The sequence below is a fragment of the Dendropsophus ebraccatus genome, chromosome 5, assembly GCF_027789765.1.
Source record: "Dendropsophus ebraccatus isolate aDenEbr1 chromosome 5, aDenEbr1.pat, whole genome shotgun sequence".
NCBI classification, from domain to species: domain Eukaryota; kingdom Metazoa; phylum Chordata; class Amphibia; order Anura; family Hylidae; genus Dendropsophus; species Dendropsophus ebraccatus.
Genome location: NC_091458.1, coordinates 58,597,760 through 58,622,405, shown reverse-complemented (window position 1 = coordinate 58,622,405; position 24,646 = coordinate 58,597,760). Strand labels below are relative to the sequence as shown.

At 43.9% G+C, this 24,646-nt stretch overlaps 1 protein-coding gene across 2 annotated transcripts; it reads right to left on the bottom strand.

The window, feature by feature from the left end:
* Nucleotides 1–5,178: 5,178 nt before the first annotated feature.
* On the bottom strand, nt 5,179–24,630 carry LOC138792630 (E3 ubiquitin-protein ligase TRIM39-like). 2 transcript variants are annotated; one of them, XM_069970273.1, is made up of 7 exons: nt 24,564–24,630; nt 19,745–20,166; nt 16,647–16,742; nt 12,932–13,162; nt 10,809–10,831; nt 9,480–9,580; nt 5,179–8,565 (listed from the first exon to the last, which is right to left on the bottom strand). In XM_069970273.1, exons 2-7 carry the CDS (start codon nt 20,162–20,164, stop codon nt 8,045–8,047), a joined length of 1,392 nt encoding a protein of 463 aa, XP_069826374.1. In that variant the 5' UTR covers nt 20,165–20,166; nt 24,564–24,630; the 3' UTR covers nt 5,179–8,044. The 2 variants fall into 2 exon arrangements, with proteins under 2 accessions (XP_069826374.1, XP_069826373.1); XM_069970272.1 differs by having other exon boundaries at nt 19,745–20,183; nt 24,564–24,600.
* Nucleotides 24,631–24,646: the final 16 nt, after the last annotated feature.

Genomic DNA, 24,646 nt, shown 5'->3' with positions numbered 1-24,646 from the left:
CTGACTCCCAGAGCTGTGCGGGCTGTGGCTGCTGGAGAGGATGATGGCAGAGGGATGCTCAGTGTCCCTCCAGTGCCCTGTGTCCCTCAGTGTCCCCCTGCCATCATCCTCTCCAGCAGCCACAGCCCGCACAGCTGTGCGGGCAGTGAAGCCTTGATGCAGTAGTAAGTGCATGGCAAATTAGGGGCAATACAATACTTTAATAAAGATTTTTGCCAGACTTCTCCTTTAACTTCTGCAGAAACTGGTTGGTGTGTCCTCTCTGTCTAGAAACCAGGACTAGACTAAACTCACTTCCTCCACCAGTGTAACTCCTCCTACAGGGGCTTTTGTGTAGCCTCCTGTGAGTGGTGGGACTGAGTGTGGGTGAGAGAAAGGGAGAAGAAGATAGGATAGACAAGAAAGACAAAACACATGACAGAGAAATATTTAACCCATGACCATCAGCTGTAAATAAGACATAAAAACAACAGTGATACCTAGGAAACTACAAACTTCATCACCCATTTTTACCTGATTGCACGACTTACTAAAGTGCATTTATAACAGCACCATTGGTGGGACTCCACACAAGGGACTTTAGCTTATGGAATCATTAGGAATCATCATGAGGAACACTCACCGGTGTTACAGTACTTTTCTACCTCCAGGGTAAATGAGTAAAAGTGTCACTGTCATGTTTTTTTTGCAGAAATCAATCAGTACTGGCGATTTAAAAAAATAATAAAATAAAATGTAATTGGGTTTATTAGGCAAATATGCCATTATCTGCAATCAAAAAGACTTTACCCAGGTCCCCCCCCCCTCTCTCTCATTCACTGCTCATTATCAGGAATTCTCGACTCTTTTACATCAGTCGAGCCCTGTGTAACCTATGGAGAGGGAAGGGGGAGGAGGGAGATTAGTTGGCAGCAGAGAGCAGAGAAAAAAGGATTACACAGCGGGACCTGTGTGAAAGCCCATATTCAGAGGTCAGAGAGGTCAGTGCTCACTTCAGAGGAGATAGCCAGGTGATGTAGTTGAAAATTAACTCTTTGTTGTCCTGTTTTGGTTTCTCATCTCCCTCAACCCCTCCCCTCTCCATAAGAGAACCATGATCACAGGGGGGAGAGCCCCTGTTACAACCCAATTACAAAGTTTCTTAAAATCGACTGTACTATTGATTTCTGGAAAAAAAAAAATCAAATGAAAGTGACACTTTAAAATCAGACCCAGTTGCCTCAATCACTTAAAAGCTAAAGCTCAGCATGTAATTAGCTGATTGGCATGGCCTACACCAGAGGCAGAGGCTCTGTCGCCCATACAGTAGCTCAACCGGGAGAATCCCATTACGTCCTGTGGAAACTCCAATGTAGGCAAACAGCAGGTTCGCACAGACCATTAGTCTGTGGATGGTAAGGGCTTTTCACCAGATGTTGCACCTGTATCTGTTTACAGAGGGACTTCATCAACTCTGACATGTACTGGGACCCCATTTATTTGAAAATTTCCTGGGGTAAACCCACATCTCTAGTAATGTGGTGGTCCACTTGTAAGCACGAATGGAGGACAAGGCTACTGCCATTGGACCCCACAAGGGACCCCTGGGCTCCCGGCACTCCCACTGCATGTAACGGTCACCACAACTGCTGCCACCACTGGTATTCCCCGCTTCCCCTCGGCGACTGGCACTGCCAGTTCAAATCTACCAAATCCAGTGGGGAAACCTCAGGCCGCATAAGAGTCATCTCAGCGCTTGTGTCCCAAAGTCCCATGGCCACAGCTTGGCCCATGGAGATGTGCTGAAGGTTGTCAAGGGACCTCCCCCCACCCACAGACAAAACATTGGATGCTTTCTGGGATGGGCCCTTCTAGCATTGGAGACACATAGCCCTGAAGTGTCCCAGCTGCTTGCAGAGGTGGCACAGTCGGAGTTCCTCTACCAACACGGACAGGGGAGCTTGGGCAGGGCCCCCGTGGGGGTTAGGGGCAGGTACAGTTGGCATCACACTTACCCCCTCTCCAGCTGGCAGGCTTCTTGGCCTCTGAAGTCTTATTGTTGGTGTACTCGGCAAGTGTCGATGATGCAGAGGCCCCCTTTGGCTTCCGGTTACCTGGGTACTGCTGAAGGTCCTCTGGGAATTCCCACAAAAATGGCTAAGTTGTGATGAGCTCCTTTAGCTGCTGGACAGTGGTTAGCTCCAATCCCGTGATCCAGTAGTCGACTGCTCTCAGTAGGGCCTGCATGTGATCGGCCTAGCTGTCAGTAGGATCCTGCTAAAAACTTGGGAGCTTCTTCACATACGTCTCGGGAGTCAAGTTGTACTGCAGGACAGTCTGGACCAATGCCTGCTTGATATCCTCAGAGCTCAGTCTCGATAGGCAGGTACCAGAAGATTTTCAGGGTTTCGCCCCTAAGGTCGTGGTGGGGGACAGGAATTGGACCAACTGGTCCGCAGGCAAGTGGTACTGTTAGCACGTCTTCTCAAATGCCAGCTAAAAGGTGTTCAAGACCCCACCTTTGTCCAGCAGGGGGAAGTCCTCTGCCCATAACCTTGATCTCAGGGGGCTTTTGATTGGCTGGGATGGGCAGATGGAGCTGTAGTTTGATCTGGAGCATTAACCGCTGGTGCTCGTGCTCCTAACTGCCAAGGCCTCAGTACATTTTCTTGCCAGACACTCCCCCTCCCACCCTGTGGGACAGACCCCAAGTTCCTCCGCCTTGACCTGAAAGTGAAACCTATACAATCCTAAGAGGGGGGTCATAACTTTAGGTGCCCCCAGAATGTTTGGAGGCAAACAAGGCTTCTCTATCTAGCTTCAACTACTAATTCCATGAATGATAACACGAAAACTTTTTTTCCACTCATAGTTTAACGGTTGGCTGAAGCCATTTATTGTCCAACTACTGTGTTTTCTCTTTTTAAATCATAAGGCGACTGTGGACAACCACGAAGGCGGTCCCTGCTCTGTAACAAGTGAAAACACAAAACAAGGACAGACAAACAAACACAATAATTCAGGGTTACCGTCCAGGTCGGCAATGGCGGGCAGCAAAGATACAAAATTGTCAGACAAAAGGTCAAAAGGCGAGCAGAAAGGTCAAGGCAGGCAGCAGATAGAGAAGTCAAAGAACAAGCAAAAGAGCTACAAGTCACAGCAAGAATACATTTAGCCTAGCAGGAACACTCATAGCCAGCACTGTCTGCTGGGCTTACTAACTATTTATGAAGGATCAGGAACTCAGTCCAGCAGCTGATTGGACCTGCCCCTGATCCTCCACATAGCTCACCTGCACAGCAGCAGGTTAACCAACAAGCTGCCAAGGCATAATAAGCAAGACTGGTGGGGCTGAACAAACCTAAAATAAACCTGTGTTCAGACAGGGTTCTGGAACTGCACCAACTCAGCGCATTCTTCTGGAACTGCACCAACTCAGTGCCTTCTCGACGGCACAGCCCGAACCGTGGAGCGTCAGCGCACAGTCCTGACAACTATAGCCTGCAACTTGACATAATGTGAGATGGCAAAGGGTGAAAATTTAGAGGGCACTATAGGGTGTGGAATATGTGGCAAAGACCCTTAATGATGGTGGAGCAGGGTATATAACCTTTCTGCCCATGCTATGATTTATGTTGACAGCACTACCAAAACCCACATAAACCTAACAAAGGAATAGGTAAAATCTGTGGGGCAGAGGTAACTTTCATGGCTTTATAAGGGATTTGTCAGGAACGTATCTCTCTGCTCTAACAGCGGCGAGATATCTATATCCATCTGGCCTGCTGATACCAGCCAGCCGGAGGTGGGTGGTCTCAGCCAGCCCCACTGATGGGGGTGCCAGCACACCAATTACTGAGGTAGGAGGGTCAGGCCAATCACGAACCCAACTCTATGCAAATCAAGAGCAGGATATTTTAATGGGCAATTGTCTACCATAGCTGCCTGTGATAGTTTTGGTTTGTCCTACTTCACTAATGTTTCTATAACCTTGCTATTTCTGTGGTGCACCTGACCCATGCTTTGTGTCTCCCTAGCATGTTAGCTGAATTTGTGCTTCACTCCGTCTGTATTTCTGACTTTGGCTTGTTAAATGGTTTCTCCTTGGTTCTGATTTGATCCTGTTTATTGCTCTTTTGGTTATGACCCTTTGGCTTGTTACGTGACTCCTGGTTCTGTTACGTGGTTATCTGTTTTTAGTAGATTATGATGCAGACAATTTACTATTTTCTCCTGACAGCCTCAGCACTAAGCAGTGTAGGGACCGTCACCCAGTTAGTGTCCGCTGCCTAGGCCAGTATCTCAAGTAGGCAGGGACAGAGAACCGGTCTCGCTGTACCCCTCCTGATGCGACAGGGTTTCCATTTTCATTCTGCTTACTAAAAGCTCCTTGTACGGATATTTAACTTTGTTTTGGAACATTATTGGTTTTGATCACACTATAAAGTTGTAATGTATTTACAATGAATAAATTAATATTGAAATCAAGTGTAATGTTTGCATTGTTATTACAGCACCAGTTTCTAAACTATAAATACACTATTAATAATATAAATACACAGCGAAATTAAAGATTTTAATGTTCTACAGCAGATAACAAGACTGTGTGACCCCTGGAGAGCTGAGGTTTCTCATACTCTTATGTAATTAAAACTTAATACCCAAAGCATCATTTCCCATGACAGAGAGGTCTTCATCTCTGGAGATATTGGGCGCTGTTGATCATTAAAATGAAATAATTAGAAGCTGTGCGGCTAATTAATGTGAAAGGGACTAAATGTAAAGATTACATTGTAAATATTACTCCTGGGTATACAGCAATGACATAACTGATCTGTGCTAATAAGGTTCCCCCCCGAACATAATTGTCTTTTCAAATATGAATGTAACAATGTAAAATGTATGACAAACAGGGAGTTTGGACCAGCTAAACTGGTCCAAATGTCTTATTTTAGTTCAAGGATTGTTTATCCCTGAATTCAATTTATCTTACGATACAATAAAATAGGAAGTAGAATGCAAGGAATGTCTTATCTGATATACATAAAATGAGAGGGCTTCTACCCGCTCAGATGCCAGGTGCTGTGCCAAGCCCTTTAGCTATAAGCCCTCCTTATGGTTTGAGGGTGGTGTCAGGAGATACAGATTCACTTTAATAAGAAGAATCTAGAGGGTTACTTTAACTGAAGGAGTCAGAAATATGTAACAATCAGGCTTTTATTCTCAATTTTTAAAAGATGCATAATATATTTTTACAGTCTGTGGACAAATGCAGACATTTAGGTATCTCAACTGCATGTAATAAAGAACACAATTTTTACACCTGTTTTTGGGCGATAGATGTTATCATATTTCCAATTAAATAATCATTAAAAATAAGGTTAAAGCATTAAATGAGAAAAATAAAATGCAAAACTTTTTTTTAACCTATATAACAATTACCTAAAAGTATTTACAAGTATAAAATATATTTGTATTAAAGCAATGCTCCAACTTGCAGAAGCTTTAGGGTACAAACACACACACCATATACGCAGCATATCTGCAGCAGATTTGATGGTGCAGATTTGATGCTGTGTTCAGTTATTTAGATCTAATCTGCTGCGTATCTGCTGCGTATCGCAGCAGAAAATACGCTGCAATAGGGTGTGTGGGTTTGTACCCTTAAAGTGAATCTATCAGCAGTTTAGATATATATAGACAAACCTGCTGATGGATGCCGATAAAGCAGGTTAGTGCAAGCATACCTTTATTTATATGGTCGCCTGTGCCAATGTAAATATATAAATGAGGTGGTGTGGTACACTGGGGACACTCCTATAGCCCTCAGTGCACCATGCCTCTATATGAATAGCAGTGAACTGTGGCAGATAGTGACATCACAGGAGAGCGCCAATATGAACATTCATAAGGAGGTGATCTGCAGGAGCTGGCAGGCAGGCAGGCAGACTGGTGGCCTGAAGGACAATCCCAGTGTACCAAACCACCTCATTTACATCTCACAGAAAAGTATGGTTGCCCTCCCTGTCCTCTGTCATGTTAAAATCTATAAGCAGGTTAATTTTAATGTTAGAATAACCCCTTTAAAAAGAGGGGGATTACTGTAATATAACACTATAAAAAATTAACTAAAATTCCCTGCTGCTATCTCTCACTGCTCTCTGATAAATAAAAGAACATTTAATGTGCTGCTTGCATATAATGCAGGTCTGAATGCATTTTTTTCCAGGCAAAAGTGGCATTGGACTCACAGAAAGATTAAAGTGTCACTGTCGTTTTAATCTTCAAAATCTAAATCAAAAATAGATGTCATATAAAGCAAGTTTGCAATTTACTTTCATTATTTTTATTTTTTTTTTTTTAGTTATCATGGAAAACATGGCACTTCCTGTTTTCTGACTCTTTGTTTTTTTTCTCAAAAAACAGGAAACAGAAAACAGGAAGCCCTGTGTATCCCAGGCCATCTGAGAGCTCACAGAGAGAAGGCAGTCATGTGATTTAACAGACATATTGAGCTGTGACTCTCTGTACTGGCCAGAATTCCTGTGTTTAGTCTGTTTTTTTCAACCAGTCAGAAAATCTGCCTTCAGGAGACTGGACCTGGATTTCTGGTAAGTTAAGCTTTGTTTTACAGCATAACAACAACAACAAATAATAATGAATGAAAATTGCAAACTTGCTTTATTTCACATTTATTGTTGATTTAGATTTTGAAAGTTATAACGAAACATTCCATTGTATGCATCGCCCCTTTACTCACTGCTGGGTAAAACTGCAGCAGATGTGAATGGAGAAAGCAGAGGGGGCTGTTTCAGTGCACTCTACTGACAGCATTGGTTTAGCTGCAACATCGAATTCACAGCTATTGACACTCCTACTCACATTTTAGCTATTTAAAGCATATGAATCTAGAAAGTGGGAGTACCTAAAACGTAACTTTTAATAATCACATACAAAATACACCAATGTGTTTCTTGTGTAATTCTCCACTGATGACACCGCAACATTGCGTCAGAAACGCATTGGTAAAAATGTATGTAGTTTATATTACAAATATTTACTGCTTATATAGTAGTTATGCTTTAAAAGTCTAATTCATTGGGATACCACCACTGGAACTTTAAAGTGTAACTGTCATTTACATTTTTTTTTTTTTTTTTTGCAGAAATCAATAGTTCAAGCGAATATAAGAAACTCTGTAAAAGCAAGCTCTATGGAGAGGGGAGGGGTTGACGGGATGAGGGAGCACAGAGAGGAGACAAACAAATAGCAGAGAGCAAAACACATCATCCTGCGATCTTATCTCATCAAGTTCCCAGATAATCAATGACCTTTCTGACCTGTGAATCCAGTGTTTTATGTGCCCAGACACACAGTCTCCAAACTGCACAAAGCTGTTTCTCTCCTCTTCCTGTTCACTCATGCCCCTCCCCCCTCCATAGGTTATAATGGACACAACAAACCCATCTTAACTTTGCCCCTCTGTAATGAAGTAAACTTTGCCTGATAATAAACAGATAAGAAGTGTGTGTGTGTGGGAGGCTGCAAAACATATTTTTAAGTACAGGAGGAAACTCTTTTGTTTAATAAAACCTATTATTAAATCACTGCAAAAAAAAATAAAAAAATGACAGCTACACTTCTAGTACCCATTTCCCATAGAGCAGTCAGACAATCTTGTTGTCTCCCTATCTGTCAGACTTTAAAAAACTCTGTTGATCAGAATAGGACCCATGTAAGATTAACAAAAGGCATGGTATGGCAGCTTTGGTAACTATACTGGCACCTGAGGTGGCACCTTTCGGCACCTGACGTCAGACTGAGTAAAGGTGCGATTTATCGGAGAGTGATCACAAATACATGGTCACTGCTGCACCAGCTATGGAGAATAAGAATCCCATACCAATGAGGGGTCCCAATGGCCACCTTAACCCACTTTCCCATCAAACATTTATGGAATATCCAATGAATATATATATCACTTATATGTGTGATGGGAAAATCACTTTCAATAAGAACTTATTAAATGTAATTAACTTTACTATTTCAAATAACTTTCAATTGATTAGTTAAGTTTAAGCTCTGTTCCCAAGGCGCCTACACAAAAAAAGGGAAAGATTTTTTCAGACATTTGCACAAAATTAAATGTGAAAAGGTGCTCAAGACTCAGAGCATTGTAAAAGGAAACAAAGCATTCATCAGTGTTCAAGAAGACTCCAATTCTTTCAGGTTGCTCCTTAGGATTTAGTAGGGTGTCAGGGTTAGTAAAAGCATAGTATCTATCTGTATACATGCCAAGTAAACCAATTGCCCATATCCCCCTACCTGGTTCAATTCTAAACATTCCTTTTCTGCATACAGACTGTTTAGCAATGCCTATAGTCCAGTATATACCACCTCCTACATCCACTTCCCAGTAATATTTCCCTAATCTGAATCCAGTGGTTGCCAATACACATGGTTTTGAGTCAAATCTCTCAGGACACGGGGCCAAATTCAGAGCCTCTTCCTCATATCGCACACATTTTCTGTAGCAGGTTACCAGGAGATTTGGGTTGGCAGTTTTCAGATCCAAGGATAATGGAACTAAGCAGAAAAGGTAAAAAGAGAATACTGTTAACCTAAAAGAAATCAACAGCCCTCTTATATCTATTCTTCAGCCAACTGCAAATCCATTGAACTATCTTGGGATAGTTAAAATGTAAATAATTTATCTATGTACTCTTAACAGCAGGATACTACAGAGATATCACATACTACCACATAATTTGTGCTTAGGTGCTGGACCAATGTCATACCTGGTAGGTGCTAACTGCTGACACCACAGATCACTTTGATTCCAGTCATTTAATGGCTTATGGTCCATTTACACAGAAAGATTATGTGACAGATTATCTGCCAAAGATTTGAAGCCAAAGCCAGGAATGGATTTGAAAAGAGGAAAAATCTCAGGCTTTTGTTATGACCTGATTTCTGTTTATAGTCTGTCGCTGGCTTTGGCTTCAAATCTTTGGCAGATAATCTGTCAGATAATCTTTCTGTGTAAATGGACCCTAAAATGCTGCAACCAATAGCAATTGTGGCAGCTGGTGGTCGAGCAGCCTGATTGGTACTCCCAGTTGTAATCATGCATTTTGCTCTACGTATAATTTTTACTTGCCCCGCAAAAAATAAGCCCTCATACAACTCTGTGTTTGTGCAAAAATATAAACGTTATATGACGAAGACTAGATTTACACTGCATGTTTGTTGTCCAAAATTATATTAAAAAAAAGGATCATAATGGATCACCACATGGTTGTCCACATTTTTTCTGTAAGTTAAAATTAAACATACTAAAATGGAAATAAACAGATGAGAAAACACAGTGTGAAGCCAGGCTTAGATGGTGAGGAGGAAGAAACCATAAGCCAAAAATTAAAATTCTAGGGGATTGGGAAGGGTTAAAGGCTTTACTGAAATCACAACAGAAGAACATGCAAGCCATGAAATAACCTCACCGTGGAATGAATAGAAATAGTCCAGGGTTGCTCCACTTCCAGCGTTTCTGGATACTCTGGGTCTACCTCTGGGTCTTTGGTTAGCAACTTCAGGAGAGTGTCTAAAAAGAAATAAATATATTTTACACAATACAGACATTTTAAATGAATGCTTTATGTACAGAATATCTATATGGCCATTCAAAGCACATATATCTTAGCATATAAAAAGTTTTTAATCTAGAGCATGACTTCTAAAACAGCTTGTCTAAACATTGCAGGCTTTGCTGCTAATAAAGTCTTATAATACTGCAGCATTAGCACTCAAACAGGCACTCTGTCTCTGTATAAGAAAAGAGGTATTGCAAGAGTAATAAAAGGTAGCAGGCTTGTAAAGACAGTGACCAAAGCCCAGATCCACTGTATTCCCACATCACATACCATCTTCCTCTTAAAGTGTCACTGTCATTATATCTTTCAAAATCTAAAATCAACAGTAGATATGATATAAAGCAAGTTTGCAATTTACATTTTTTTTTGGTATCTCCAGATCTGGGGTCTCCACACAACCCTGTCTCTGACCTCTACAGGCACCTATTTCCACTTCATGGCTTGGTTTTTGCTATTATATACATTGTCAGCTATGAGACCTTATAGGGCTGTGTTTTTTCAAATAATGTCCAATCAACTAAATTTATCACAGGTGACTCCGATTGAGGTTGAGAAACATCTCCATCCGAACCTGAACGTTCGGTATTTGATTAGAGGGGGCTGCTGAACTTGGATAAAGCTCTATGGTTGTCTGGAAAACATGGATACAGCCAATGACTATATCCATGTTTTCCAAATAGCCTTAGAGCTTTATCCAACTTCAGCAGCCACCGCTAATCAAATGCCGAAAATTCAGGTTCGGATGGACTCGAGCATGCTCGAGGTTCGCTCATCTCTAATGATCAACAAAAGTGGGAAACCCCTAGAGCTAAATTTCAAGTGTACTAGAAATAGGTTCTGAATACTTATGTCCTTGCAAAATGTTAGAGATAATTCTCACACTCCGTAGATCACAAATGCTATGGAGCGTAAAGCTGCAGGCTGGCAGCGGGAACTCCCAGTGTCATGTATCAATATGATGCCAGGAGTAGAGAAAATTTTTAAATCTTAGCGGAACTTTACTGACACATAAGATAAGTGTTTTCAATAAAGTGTGGCCCTACGTTTAATTGGATTGTTTGAAACTCAACTATTTGGCAATCTAGAGGATGCTGAATTATCCGAATTTTAGACAAATGTGAAATGGCTGAAGATATAACTCAAAATCTAAATGCCCACATTACAACAACAAAACTGTACCTGTCTGCAGAGGCTTTCTGGTCCTGTCATGGTTAAAGAAAGAAAGAAAAGTGTTAATTATACATTCTCATGCCTGATCCATGCAGAAGTCCAATATAACTAATTTAAGTAAAGTTCTACTGCATTATGAAAATGAGCATGTGTCTATATGGTGCAGCTAATCCCCTCAAATGCCCATCTGTTCCATCCTTTCTTCCACTTGCTCAACCTCCTGCATTTGATTGACAGCTCTTTGTAGGGGATGGAAATAATGGACACAAAGTTATTGGCCCTGTCCTTGGGCACTTGTTGCTCATTTGCATATATGCAACAACACAAATTGCTCGGCTCAGAAGCAGAAGTTTTCAAATATAAAAGAACACCTGTGAAGATGCTTTTAATCCCTCCTTTTTGCGCTGTGTGAAGCCATCTGACAGATTCCCTTTATTTTTATACAATATTATAAAAACACTGTTAGATTGATCATATGGCTGTTTCCATGTTTTCCAGGACTCCCTAGGGCAGTAATCAAATGTCGAGCTTTCGGGTTCAGATAACATTGTCAATACCTTCAATTACTGGAGGCTAAAAATATTTTTTTTCCTAATACATTATTTCCGACCTGAAAATAGCTGTCCAACAATGGCCCCCATCAAACCTGACAGAGCTTAACCCCCTTCCACAAAATGACGTCCAGGGACGTCATGAAAAGCAGTGCCAGACTGCATCATGACGTCCCTGTACATTGTGCTTTCCCTGCTTCCCCCTCTGTCTCTGGCTGTAATCTACGGCAGGAGGAGGCTGCCACACATAGCCTCCTCCTGCCGCCAATGCCCGGAGAGGAGCCGTGCTCCCCCCAAGCAGTTAACCCCATAGACGCCGCGGTCATTGCGAACGCAACGTCTATGGAGAGATCTGCTGCCTCTCCCGCAGAAAACAGCTGCAAATTGTGTTTTTTATTCGTACCACCTCATAAGAAATTAAATAAAAAATGATCAGGGAGTCACATGTCCCCCAGAATGGTATAGATGGAAACGTCAACTTGTCTTACACAAATATTTTGGCATCGCAAGGCTCTGTGACATGGTATTATGGAACCCCCCCCCCCCTAAAATAGAAAAAAGGCCCCAAAATTCCCCAGGTCTCTCTTATGTCTGCTGCCTGTGGTTGAGTCAGGTGACGCACTGCAGCCACATATGGGGAATTTCTAGAAACATTGGAATAAGGAGAATAAATATTGAGTTGCATTTCTCACTAAGTATTTGCTGTGTTATAGGAAAAATGGATTAAAATGGAATATCTGCCAAAAAAATGAACATTTAAAATTTTCCCTCCAACTTGCTTAAATTTCTGTGAAACACCTAAAGGGTTAATAAATTTGTGAAATTTTACTTTGAGGAGTGCAGTTTTTACAGTGGAGGGATTCATGGGGGTAACTAACAAACAGGCCCCAAAAATCCACTTCAGAACTGAACTGGTCCCCCCAAAAATTAGAATTTGAAATTTTCCTGAAAATTTGAAAAATCGCTGCAAAATTTCGAAGCCCGCTGACATCCTGAAAAGTAAAAGAACGTTCACCAAATGACGTCACCATAAAGTAGACATGTTGTAGATGTTTCAGTAATAATTAGTTGTGACATAACTTTTTCTCAGAAAAAGAGAATTTTGAATATAAAGAAACATACATTTTTCTAATTTTTGCGAAAATCAACAAAGAGTGTACCAACAAAAGTATACCACAACCATAAAGAGGAATATGTCACGAAAAAACAATCTCAGAATAACCACGATAGTTAAAAGCACCTCAGAGTTATCACTACATAAAGAGAGACAGGTCAGATTTGAAAAATAGCTCCTGGACATAAAGGCCAAAACAGGCTGAAGAGGCAAGGGGTTAAGAGTATCTGCAGAGAATGGCAGAAAATGCCCAAAATCCAGGTGTACAAACCGTGTCGCTTCATACCCAAGAAAACTGGAGGCTGAAATCACTGCAAAAGGTGCTTCAACTAAGTACTAAGTAAAGGGTATGACTACTTATGTCGATGCAATACTTCAGTTGTGCAATAGTTCTGTTTTCACTTTACATTATGAGTAACTGAGTAAAGAATGATGGAGGAAAACTTAGATCCACTACTTTTTCTCACCTGATAAGCAGGGCCATTTGAAACTAGAAAACTTTTTTCAAGGTCATGAATGACTTTTTGGAGGGATGAGAGCTGGTCATTAAGCCTGCTGACACATTCATCTCTCCTCTGTTTAATTGCTTTCTCAAGGTTTTCCAAACGGTGATTGATAGTTATTTCTTCATCAGCCAGAAGTTGACGTAAACCCTCAAAACCTGCAGTCACCATTTTACGCTTTTGTGAAACTTCAGCCTTTAAATAAAAAAAGCAACAAGTGGAAAAAAGACAAACATAATCACCCACTTACTCAAAAAAGTTTACTTTAAAATTTGAATAAATAATTTTTTTTTAATTTATGCTTTATATGTTCGACTGTTTATAAATTATGGATATGTACCTCCATATCATGAAAGTAATAAGAAAATTACAAAACAGAATTAGCATGTTTACCTTTGGACTACAGCCAATAAGCCAAATTCTGGGGGCTAACAAATGTGTGGTGATATAAAAGGGGTCTAACTAGTATGTGGAGGAATTATTACTGTGTGGGGGTACAAAGGGAGCATTATTACTGTGTGGGGGTCCAAAGAAAATAATATTACTGCATGGAGGTTCAAAGGGAGCATTATTACTGTGTGGGAGCACTAAGAGGGGCATTATTACTGTGTGGGACACAAAGGGCCCTATTATTGTGTGGGGTATACTGTTTGGAGAGGGCAATGTAACTGTATGGGATGCAAAAATAAAAAATAATGTTATATACAGAATGCTACAAACTGTTGGGACACCAGGGGGGGGGGGGGGGCTTTATTGCTGTTTGGGGGATTATGAGTGGAGAAAAAGTGAGGATGGTGCTAGAAAAGTAAAAAGCCTAAGATGTTTGTCTGGCATATTCTATGAATACAAGTTACAACAAGAAGAAATATTCAAGACGCTCTGGGCCAAATGGAGAAGCAAAGAACATGGTTTAAAGAAAATGCCACCTGTGGGTCACTGGATGTAACTGCACTGTAATCACTCAATCCGTGCAGATTGTCTTTCTAGGACTGTTATCTACCACTGTATGGTCACTGTATAGAGTAACTTTAGTCTTTGTATAGTGTTGGTGTCACTAACAGTATGGTGCTATTATTCAGTTACACTGCGCAGTTGTCATTAAAGGGGAACTCCAGGTAGAGGTTAAAAAAAAATTTAAACTTCTACAGAAGCATAAAGCATTGCTTACCTATCTATTCCAGTTTTGAAAGTACCAAAAATCCATTTGTTTTGGGGGGTTTTGTTCTGTTTAGTGTTTCTGCACATCCTGGTTGAGCAGTTGTACACAGTACTACAGGTTCCAAAATGCAATGCTTTCCTTCAGCTGTTCATCACAGCCCCCCACCCTGCACATTCCCCGCCCAAATCTGTTGCAGAACATGTAAGCTGTGTTCACACATTGCAGTTTCATTGTGTTACTGAATTATTGCAGGACTTTATCATTTCATTGTTGTCCCACCCACAAAGCACGCTGTATTCTCTACCAGTAACACCACACAGCACGCTGTATTCTCTACCTGTAACGCTGATATTGAAATGAAGTAAATCATTTTTTTTTTTTTTTTTTTTTAATTTTCATTTCCATGCACATATTTTGATCAAGCATCTTTTATTTTTGATGTTGAGCCCCACAATATGGCTCTGATCCACTTTGCCGTTTAGCATAATTTACTTGTGTTACTGCATCATTTTTGTGAATACACTGCAGTACTGCAATGACACTCCAACATGTGTGAACACAGCCCTAATTTCATTGCACACTTCTGCATAATCAGCTAAATCAGTGCAACACCTGCTTCTGGCCGCCAGAGATGGTGAATCACTCATCCAGCAAACCTCCTGGGACATCACGCCCTGCCCCCTGTCTGCATCATCAGCCTGTGCTCAGCAGACACACACAATGTGAGACAGAGGCATGGAATATTTGTCTCCCAAGGGGGAAGAGCAGAAGGAGCAGGAGACAATGTGGATTGGCACAGAGGCCATTTTTCTTCACTTCCTGAATTTCTATCAGCTACCAGTGTGGCAGAACTGTACAGATATGGTAATACATTATATAGACACATCTATATAACTTTTAATGTACTTTAATAGGAAACAAGTTTTCTTTATCCAGAGTTCCCCTTTAAGCTGAGAAAGAGCCCAGTTTAAAATTTGTCCTGGGACCCATAGGACTTTAGTAACACCAGTGCTTTGAGGCCCCATGCGTTTAAAAGATTTTATTGTATTTCACCAGACAGCTTTCTAGGGCTGGGCGGTATACCGTCAAAATACCGATACCGTCTCTGGCATCGGTTAACCGACCTCAACTCTGCCAGGACGGTATCTGCGGTATTTCCCCCCCTCCCTCCTCCTCCTCCTCACCAGCGGACGCATGCTCTGCTCCCCTCTGTTCTTCCTGAGGAGGAGAACTGGAGATCTGACAGGCTGCGCACAGGCGTGCTGTGTGCTCAGTGCTGCTGCTGCTTCCGGGCGGCTCTGGAAGCTGCACGGTGTGCCCGGCCTCCCCTCTCCCGTACATGAAGTGGCTGCAGGGGTCAGGTATATGTCGGCACATCCTCCCCCCACCAGGCACCGCACTGTGTCCCCTACAGGAATCCTCGGCGCTTCGTTATCTTTGGGCAGTGCTGGAAGCAGCCGTGTGTGACGATCTGCCCGGGACGCTGCCGGCAGATATATGTGCTACAGCACTGAGTGACGGGGCAGAGGATTCCTTCCTATGCGGGAGAGAGGCCGGGGGAGCATGGAGGTGCTGACCTATAGCTGACCCCAACTGTATGTGCGGGAGAGGGGGGGAGGGCAGCATGTGACAGTGACTGGGGGCAGATATTAGGTAGAGAGATATAGGAGATAGATAAATGATGTAATGATTTATCCATCTCCTATCTATCCATCTCCTATCTATCTATCTATTGGTGCGTTTACACAAACAGATTTATCTGACAGATCTTTGAAGCCAAAACCAGGAACAGACTATAAACAGGGATCAGGTCATAAAGGAAAGACTGGGATCAGTCCTCTTTACAAATCCATTCCTGGCTTTGGCTTCTAAAATCTGTCAGATAAATCTTTCTGTGTAAACGCACCCTATCTCCTATCTATCTGTCTCCTATCTATCTATCTATCTATCTATTCTATCCATCTCCTATCTGTATGTACATGTGTGTATATATATGTATGTATTATATATATATATATATATATATATATATATATATATATATATATATACACACACACATACACACACACTGGGGGAGATTTCTCAAACATGCTGTAAAGTGAAACTAACTCGGTCGCCCCCGGCAACCAATCAGATTCCACTTTTCATCCCTCACAGACTCTTTGAAAAATGAAAGGTGGAATCTGATTGGTTGCTAGGGGCAACTGAGCCAGTTTCACTTTACACCATGTTTGAGAAATCTCCCCCACAGTATATAGATAGATGGATAGATATAACAAAAAATATAGGCAGCACAATAAACGAACTGTGGGTGACAGCAGATGAACCCCAGACCTTGGATCAAGTCAGCTAGTAAAAATACTCTGATGGTAATACAACGTTTTGGCATCTCCTACACCATTTTCAAGTGGCACGTCATAATTATTGTTCAATTTATCGTTACCGCGGCTACATGTACGATAAACCGCGATATTGATTTAGGCCATTATCGCCCAGCCCTACAGCTTTCAGATATACCTGAAGTTCAACGGCTCTTTTTTCTTCTCCAGTTATACATTGCTTAATACTAGCAAGCTCCTTTCTCAATTCTTCCAGACGATCTTGAACTTCACCCTGTTTGAGGAAAATTTATAAGGCTGATGCTTTACAAACTTTATAATTATAATATTATTTTAGCATTTGAACAGAGGCTAAACTGCATTGCAGCAATGAATCCTATAGCATGAGTGTCTATATTAATAGCTTAAGGCCAAAGGAACCCAGCACTCCAACACTCCAAGGCAGGGGTGTCAAACTCAAATACACAGCGGGCCAAAATTAAAAAATTGGACATGGGCCAACCATGATATCTAATGAAGATTGCATGCAGCGTTTCTGGCACTGTCAGAGCAGTGTGCAGCTTTCCTGGCACTGCCTATCCTAAAATAATTTTCCCGACATGAAAGTTACCCATTATATCCTTCAAGCAGTAGGTAATCCCATAGTTTTGCCCCATGTAGTAGCCACCCCAAATAAGGCCCCACATACTAGCCAGGCCTACTACACTCACCGGCCACTTTATTAGGTACACCATGCTAGTAACGGGTTGGACCCCCTTTTCCTTCAGAACTGCCTCAATTCTTCGTGGCATAGATACAACAAGGTGCTGGAAGCATTCCTCAGAGATTTTGGTCCATATTGACATGATGGTATCACACAGTTGCCGCAGATTTGTCGGCTGCACATCCATGATACGAATCTCCCGTTCCACCACATCCCAAAGATGCTCTATTGGATTGAGATCTGGTGACTGTGGAGGCCATTTGAGTACAGTGAACTCATTGTCATGTTCAAGAAACCAGTCTGAGATTATTCTAGCTTTATGACATGGCGCATTATCCTGCTTAAAGTAGCCATCAGATGTTGGGTACATTGTGGTCATAAAGGGATGGACATGGTCAGCAACAATACTCAGGTAGGCTGTGGCGTTGCAACGATGCTCAATTGGTACCAAGGGGCCCAAAGAGTGCCAAGAAAATATTCCCCACACCATGACACCACCACCACCAGCCTGAACCGTTGATACAAGGCAGGATGGATCCATGCTTTCATGTTGTTGACGCCAAATTCTGACCCTACCATCCGATTGTTGCAGCAGAAATCGAGACTCATCAGACCAGGCAATGTTTTTCCAATCTTCTACTGTCCAATTTCGATGAGCTTGTGCAAATTGTAGCCTCAGTTTCCTGTTCTTAGCTGAAAGGAGTGGCACCCGGTGTGGTCTTCTGCTGCTGTAGCCCATCTGCCTCAAAGTTCGACGTACTGTGCGTTCAGAGATGCTCTTCTGCCTACCTTGGTTGTAACGGTTGGCTATTTGAGTCACTGTTGCCTTTCTATCAGCTCGAACCAGTCTGCCCATTCTCCTCTGACCTCTGGCATCAACAAGGCATTTCCGCCCACAGAACTGCCGCTCACTGGATGTTTTTTCTTTTTCGGACCATTCTCTGTAAACCCTAGAGATGGTTGTGCGTAAAAATCCCAGTAGATCAGCAGTTTCTGAAATACTCAGACCAGCCCTTCTGGCACCAACAACCATGCCACGTTCAAAGGCACTCCAATCACCTTTCTTCCCCATACTGATGCTCGGTTTGAACTGCAGGAGACTGTCTTGACCATGTCTACATGCCTAAATGCACTGAGTTGCCACCATGTGATTGGCTGATTAGAAATTAAGTGGTAACGTGCAGTTGGACAGGTGTACCTAATAAAGTGGCCGGTGAGTGTATTAGAGCCCCACATAGTAGCCAGCCCTCCCGATAGTGTCCCATATAGTAACTAGCCCCCAATAGTGCCCAATATAGTAGCCAGCCATCCCAATAGTGTCTTATATAGTAGCCAGTCCTCCCAGTAGAGTCTTCTATAGTAGGTACCCCTCAAAATAGTCTCTTATAAAGTAGCCAGCCCTCCCAATAGTGTCTCATATAGTAGCCAGCCTTCCCCAATAGTCTCTAATGTAGAAGCCAGCCCTCCCCAATAGTGTCTTATATAGAAGCCAGCCCTCCCCCTTAGTCTCTTATATAGTAGCCAGCCTCCCCAATTGTGTCTTATATAGAAGCCAGTCCCTAAAATAGTCTCTTATATAGTAGCCAGCCCACTCCAATAGTTTTTTTTTATAGTAGTCAGCCCTCTCCAGTAGTCTTATGTAGTAGCCAGCCCTCCCTAACAGTCTCTTATGTAGAAGCCAGTCCTCAAGAATAGTCTCTAAAATAAAAGCCAGCCCCTACTGTAGTTGTTTATGACTGCCCCCTTAGCTTGGACTCAACATTCCTGCGGCTCCAGAGGCTGCAGGAAGCGCCTGTCGGAGGATGCGCGCAATGACCTCACCACATTGCCAGCGTTTGGGCACTACAGAGATACTTCTAGGCCACGGGCTAAAAACTGCCTGTGGCCTACGAGATTATAATATAGGTCGTCCAATACACATATATAAGACCATCACAGAAATTTCTTCAACAAATCTGCTAGTTGTGGGCATTTTCTGATAAAATAACTGTTAAGGGGGTGCCCCACCACACTTATCCCCTACTAACAGCACAGAGGATAAGTGTAAGGGTACTATTACAATGAACGATAATCGGCCCAATTCGGCCGATTATGGCTCCGTGTAATAAAGACAATGATCAGCCGATGACAACGTTGACATAGGTTAGAACCTATAATTGTCGGCTGGCGACTGACGATATACATTGCCTATCCTGCGGTCCACTTCTCCCCGGATCCCGCGCGCTCTAGCTTCAGAGCGGCCTGTTAGCTGACAGGTCGCTCAGCCAATCACAGGCTAGGACCACCGCGGCCTGTGATTGGCTGACTGGCCTGTCAGCTGACAGGCCGCTCTGAAGCTAGAGCGTGCGGGAACCGGGAAGAAGCGGACCATAGCAGTAGCCCTAGAACGTGGATAGATAATGTATACCGTTTAAGCAAGGGCTGCAAGGACATTGGTAAGAATGCCCTTGTTAAACGTTTATCGGGACGTGTAATAGGCCCAGTAAACGAGCGCCGATCTAGCAGATCGGCGCTCGTTTACAGTTGTTATCGGGCCCCTAATACATTGCTTCTCTTTACCTCACCAACTTTACCTTAAATTCCTTGGTTGTTTCTTCTATGGGTATCACTGTATGGCTCCTGTGGTAGACTGACTCTCTGCACACAACACAGATTTCTTCTGCATCATTTTTACAATAAAGCTTGAGTGGCTCTTGATGTTTTTTACACTGTTTCTGATCCACGTCACTTTCTTTAGCTGCAATCAGTTGAGCTGAAATTTTCATTACATTCCCCACAACACGATTAGGTCTCAGATACTTCCATCTGGACACTTTCCGACACTGAGGACATGGGAAATTGCTGCGAATGCCCTTCCATGTTCGGGATATGCATTCTCGACAAAAGTTGTGACCGCACTGTATAGAGACCGGGTCTGTGAAGTTATCGAGGCAAATGGGACAAGTCAGTTCATCTTGGAGGTCTTTCACATGATTGTCTTGTGCATTCGCCATTGCTGGAGGAAAGAAATACCTGTCAATGTGTTACATATTATTAGTATAAACCATGTAAGTAATAAAATACTGTTCTATATCTAATACTTCAAAATCTTATATTAAAACGCTTTAAAGGGGTAAGCCAATAAAGGGTATATTCACACCCACATTCTGGATGGGAACTATTCAGCACTTTCATTCTGTGTGGGTGTACTCTGAATTAGAAAGGCCCTGTGGTAGGCACAAAAGATCAGCTGTGATCTGTGGGGATATCTGTCAGTAAGTGTTAAAGGGGTATTCCCCCCAAGAGCCGGTGCCGCTGCAGCTTATTCCCGGGGGGGAAGGGGGATGGGATGGGTGGTGAGCGGGTGCCGCTGCAGCTGATTCCCAGGGGGGGGGATGGGTGGTGAGCGGGTGCCGCTGCAGCTTATTCCAGGGGAGGGATGGGTGGTGAGCGGGGGCCGCCGCTGCCGCTGAGTCCCGGGGGGGGGGGGGGGAAGGAGTGTCGCCGCCGCTGCTGCTGAGGCCCCGGGGTTTAGGTGAGCAGGTGCCGGTGCAGCTGAGTCCCGGGGGGTGGGGGTGCCGCCGCAGCGGGTGGGTTCTGGGGGGGGGGGGGGGGCGGGGGGCTTGGTGCCGATCTGCACCGATCACCGGGACTGCTTGCGGGGGCCACAGGTGAGCTCAGAGGTGGGGGGACACAAAGGTAACCTGGGGGAAGGGAGTCAAGAGACACTGATCAGCAGCTGTCAGTGTCCTCACTCACTTCAGTGTGCTGGGTTAGAAGCACCAACCTGGCCCATTAAAGAGAGTGAGGACATGTGATGCCGTCTCGGAGGGTCGGGGCCAGGAGCAGGGAGCGTGTCGGGTTGGACTGAGAGCTGATGATTCTATGCAATTGGTGGGGGTGGATGTATCTGCAAAACTGTGCAGAATCCATAATAACTTTTTATTGGAAAGATGGAAAGCTACGGGTGGGCAACGTATTAATGCTAACAAAATTTTTTGGGGGGAATACCCCTTTAAATTTCCCTTCAGAACCACCACAGGGGACAGTAAAGGGGTACTCCGGGCGGGAGGGCTTTTTTTGCTATGCCCAGGGAGGGGGTGGATAAAGGCAACAAGGTTCACTTACCTCCTTAATTCTAGCGCCGGATCCCACATCGCGCTGCTCCTGTCTGCAGTGCCTGGCAGCGTCCTGGTCTGTGATGCGGCTTGAAACGTGACGTTTTCATCCCGCTCAGCCATTTAGCAGAATGGGATCGCACCTCTGCCACCAAATGGCTGAGTTGGATGGAAACGTCAAGTCTCAAGCTGCGTCACAGACCAGGAAGGGGCCAGGCACCGCAGACGGGAGCAGCGCGATGCGGAACCGGTGCCAGAACCGGGAAGGTAAGTGGACGTCGTTGCCTTTATCCACCCACGGGATGTGCACACAATTTAAATGGCTGCACTGTCAATACATTGTTGGCCCAGCTGCGCGATTAAAGGGAACCAATCAGCCCAATTGGACTGATACGGTTCTCTGAACTGCTATATACAGCTCCTGCAGCAGCCGCAACAGTAGCTGTATACCCGAAAAAAAGGACTTTAATCCCCCGGGGCATGTTACAGGCAGCGGCGGGGAGGTAGTCATCTGGGCAGCTCCCCGCCGGTATCTAGTCACCGAGACTGGCCTCTGTGCCTGTCAATCATCGCTCCGAGCGAGCTGACAGGCAGAGCGCGGTGACTAGATACGGGGCGGGGAGGTGCCCAGATGACTACCTCCCCGTCGCTGCCTGTCACGCGCCCGAAGGATTAAGATCCTTTTTTTCGGGTATACAGCTATTGCTGCAGCTGCGGCCGGTACGTGCCGCGGCTGCTGCAGGAGCTGTATACAGCAGTTCAGGAAACCATATCAGCCCATATCAGTTCAGGAAACCATATCAGGCACTGATCTTTTGTAGTGTTGAGCAAACCTGTCAAAATGTTCAGGTTCAGCAACATTATTCAAAACTGAAAACTCAATGTTTGATTTCCTTTGGCTGCAGAAGATGGATGCTGCCCTAGGAAGTCCTGAAGAACATGTATCTGGCCATAGGCTGTATCTGTGTTTTCCTGGCCAAACTAGGGCGGCATCCATCTTCTGTAGCTGCAGGGAATCAAACGGCAAACATACATGTTGCTGAACGTGAACATTTTGACCCGGACCCTGGATCAAGTGGACCCCACATTCATTAATAGGACTTCTCTAATAAACTACGCATACTACGCTTGGGCAAACAGCCTGATATGGCATAAAGTGATCCCATAGGATACATACTGGACAACTACGTTTACGTAAAAGATACCTAAGCGATTGGTTAAAAGGGTCCAACAGCATCCAATGGTGGAAATATCTTCAAAGTACATTTAGGTTTACAAATACATCTCTGCAAACCTGGAAAACTAAATAAACTTTGAAGATATTTCCAACATTGGATGCTGTAGGACTCTGCATGATCACAGCCTTCAATTGGGATAGTTGGTTTTCTAGCGTGTATCCATCTCTCTATCGGAAGTAACCAATTTCTATACTACGGGGCTGTCGGACCTTCTATGCTATTTGGTATGTCTGTATAACATGTTCATTGAAATCACAGTAGCGCCATAACTCCCACAGAAGGTGTGATCACATCAGCCCCATTCACTTCTAGTGTAAAAGGCCTGTCACAATGTATCAGCAAGTCACACATGCCTTTGTAGTACTGTGTCTATAGCTGTCACCCTGCCATGACCACAGTAAACACACTGTCCTCCATATTGGTTTTTCTACATTATTACTGATATGGTTCCCTGAACTGCTGTATACAGCTCCCGCAGGAGCTGTATCCCCCCAAAAAAGGACTTTAATCCCCCGGAGCATGTGACAGGCAGCGGCGGGGAGGTAGTCATCTGGGTGGCTCCCCGCCCGCATCTAGTCACCGAGCTCTGCCTGTCAGCGCACTTGGAGGGTCCTTTACTGGCCTCTCTGCCTGTCAATCATCCCCTCGGAGTGCGCTGACAGGCAGAGCGCGGTGACTAGATACGGCTGGGAACTGCCCAGATGACTACTTCCCCGCCGCTGCCTGTCACGCGCCCGGGTGATTAAAGCAGCCAGTCATATGTCCATAGTGCGGTATAGCAGCCAGTCATATATCAATAGTGCGGTATAGCAGCCAGTCATATGTCCATAGTGCGGTATAGCAACTAGTCATATGTCCATAGTGCTGTATAGCAGCCAGTCATATGCCCATAGTGCGGTATAGCAGCCAGTCATATGTCCATAGTGCGGTATAGCAGCCAGTCATATGTCCATAGTGCGGTATAGCAGCCTGTCACATGTCCATAGTGCGGTATAGCAGCCAGTCATATGTCCATAGTGCGGTATAGCAGCCAGTCATATGTCCATAGTGCGGTATAGCAGCCAGTCATATGTCCATAGTGCGGTATAGCAGCCAGTCATATGTCCATAGTGCGGTATAGCAGCCAGTCATATATCAATAGTGCGGTATAGCAGCCAGTCATATGTCCATAGTGCGGTATAGCAACCAGTCATATGTCCATAGTGCTGTATAGCAGCCAGTCATATGCCCATAGTGCGGTATAGCAGCCAGTCATATGTCCATAGTGCGGTATAGCAGCCAGTCATATGTCCATAGTGCGGTATAGCAGCCTGTCATATGTCCATAGTGCGGTATAGCAGCCAGTCATATGTCCATAGTGCAGTATAGCAGCCAGTCATATGTCCATAGTGCGGTATAGCAGCCAGTCATATGTCCATAGTGCGGTATAGCAGCCAGTCATATGCCCATAGTGCGGTATAGCAGCCAGTCATATGCCCATAGTGCGGTATATGTCCATAGTGCGGTATAGCAGCCAGTCATATGTCCATAGTGCGGTATAGCAGCCAGTCATATGCCCATAGTGCGGTATAGCAGCCAGTCATATGCCCATAGTGCGGTATATGTCCATAGTGCGGTATAGCAGCCAGTCATATGCCCATAGTGCGGTATATGTCCATAGTGCGGTATAGCAGCCAGTCATATGTCCATAGTGCGGTATAGCAGCCAGTCATATGCCCATAGTGCGGTATATGCCCATAGTGCGGTATAGCAGCCAGTCATACTACTATACAATGTGGAGCAATGGCTCTCCTATGATTGTGGAACTACTACAACTCCTTGCATGTTGTAGTTTGACAGCTGGAGAGAAAGAGCCACATGTTGGAGGTCACTGTTGTACGAGCACTCGTACTCATACAACCAATCATACAGATACTACTCCGTCGGGGTTTGCTGGGAATTGTAGTTCACTCAACGGTTTTTTTTTTTTAAGTGTTCCCCAAGGAGCGGCTACAGCCTTTGTTGCCAATAATAACGCAGCGTAGTCAGACAATTTAAAACTTAAAACGGTCCTATACCTCTGCACACCGTTCTCTCCTGCAAATACGATGACGTAGGAGTCACGTGCTAGACAAGTGACCATGTGACTTCCTTTCTGTCC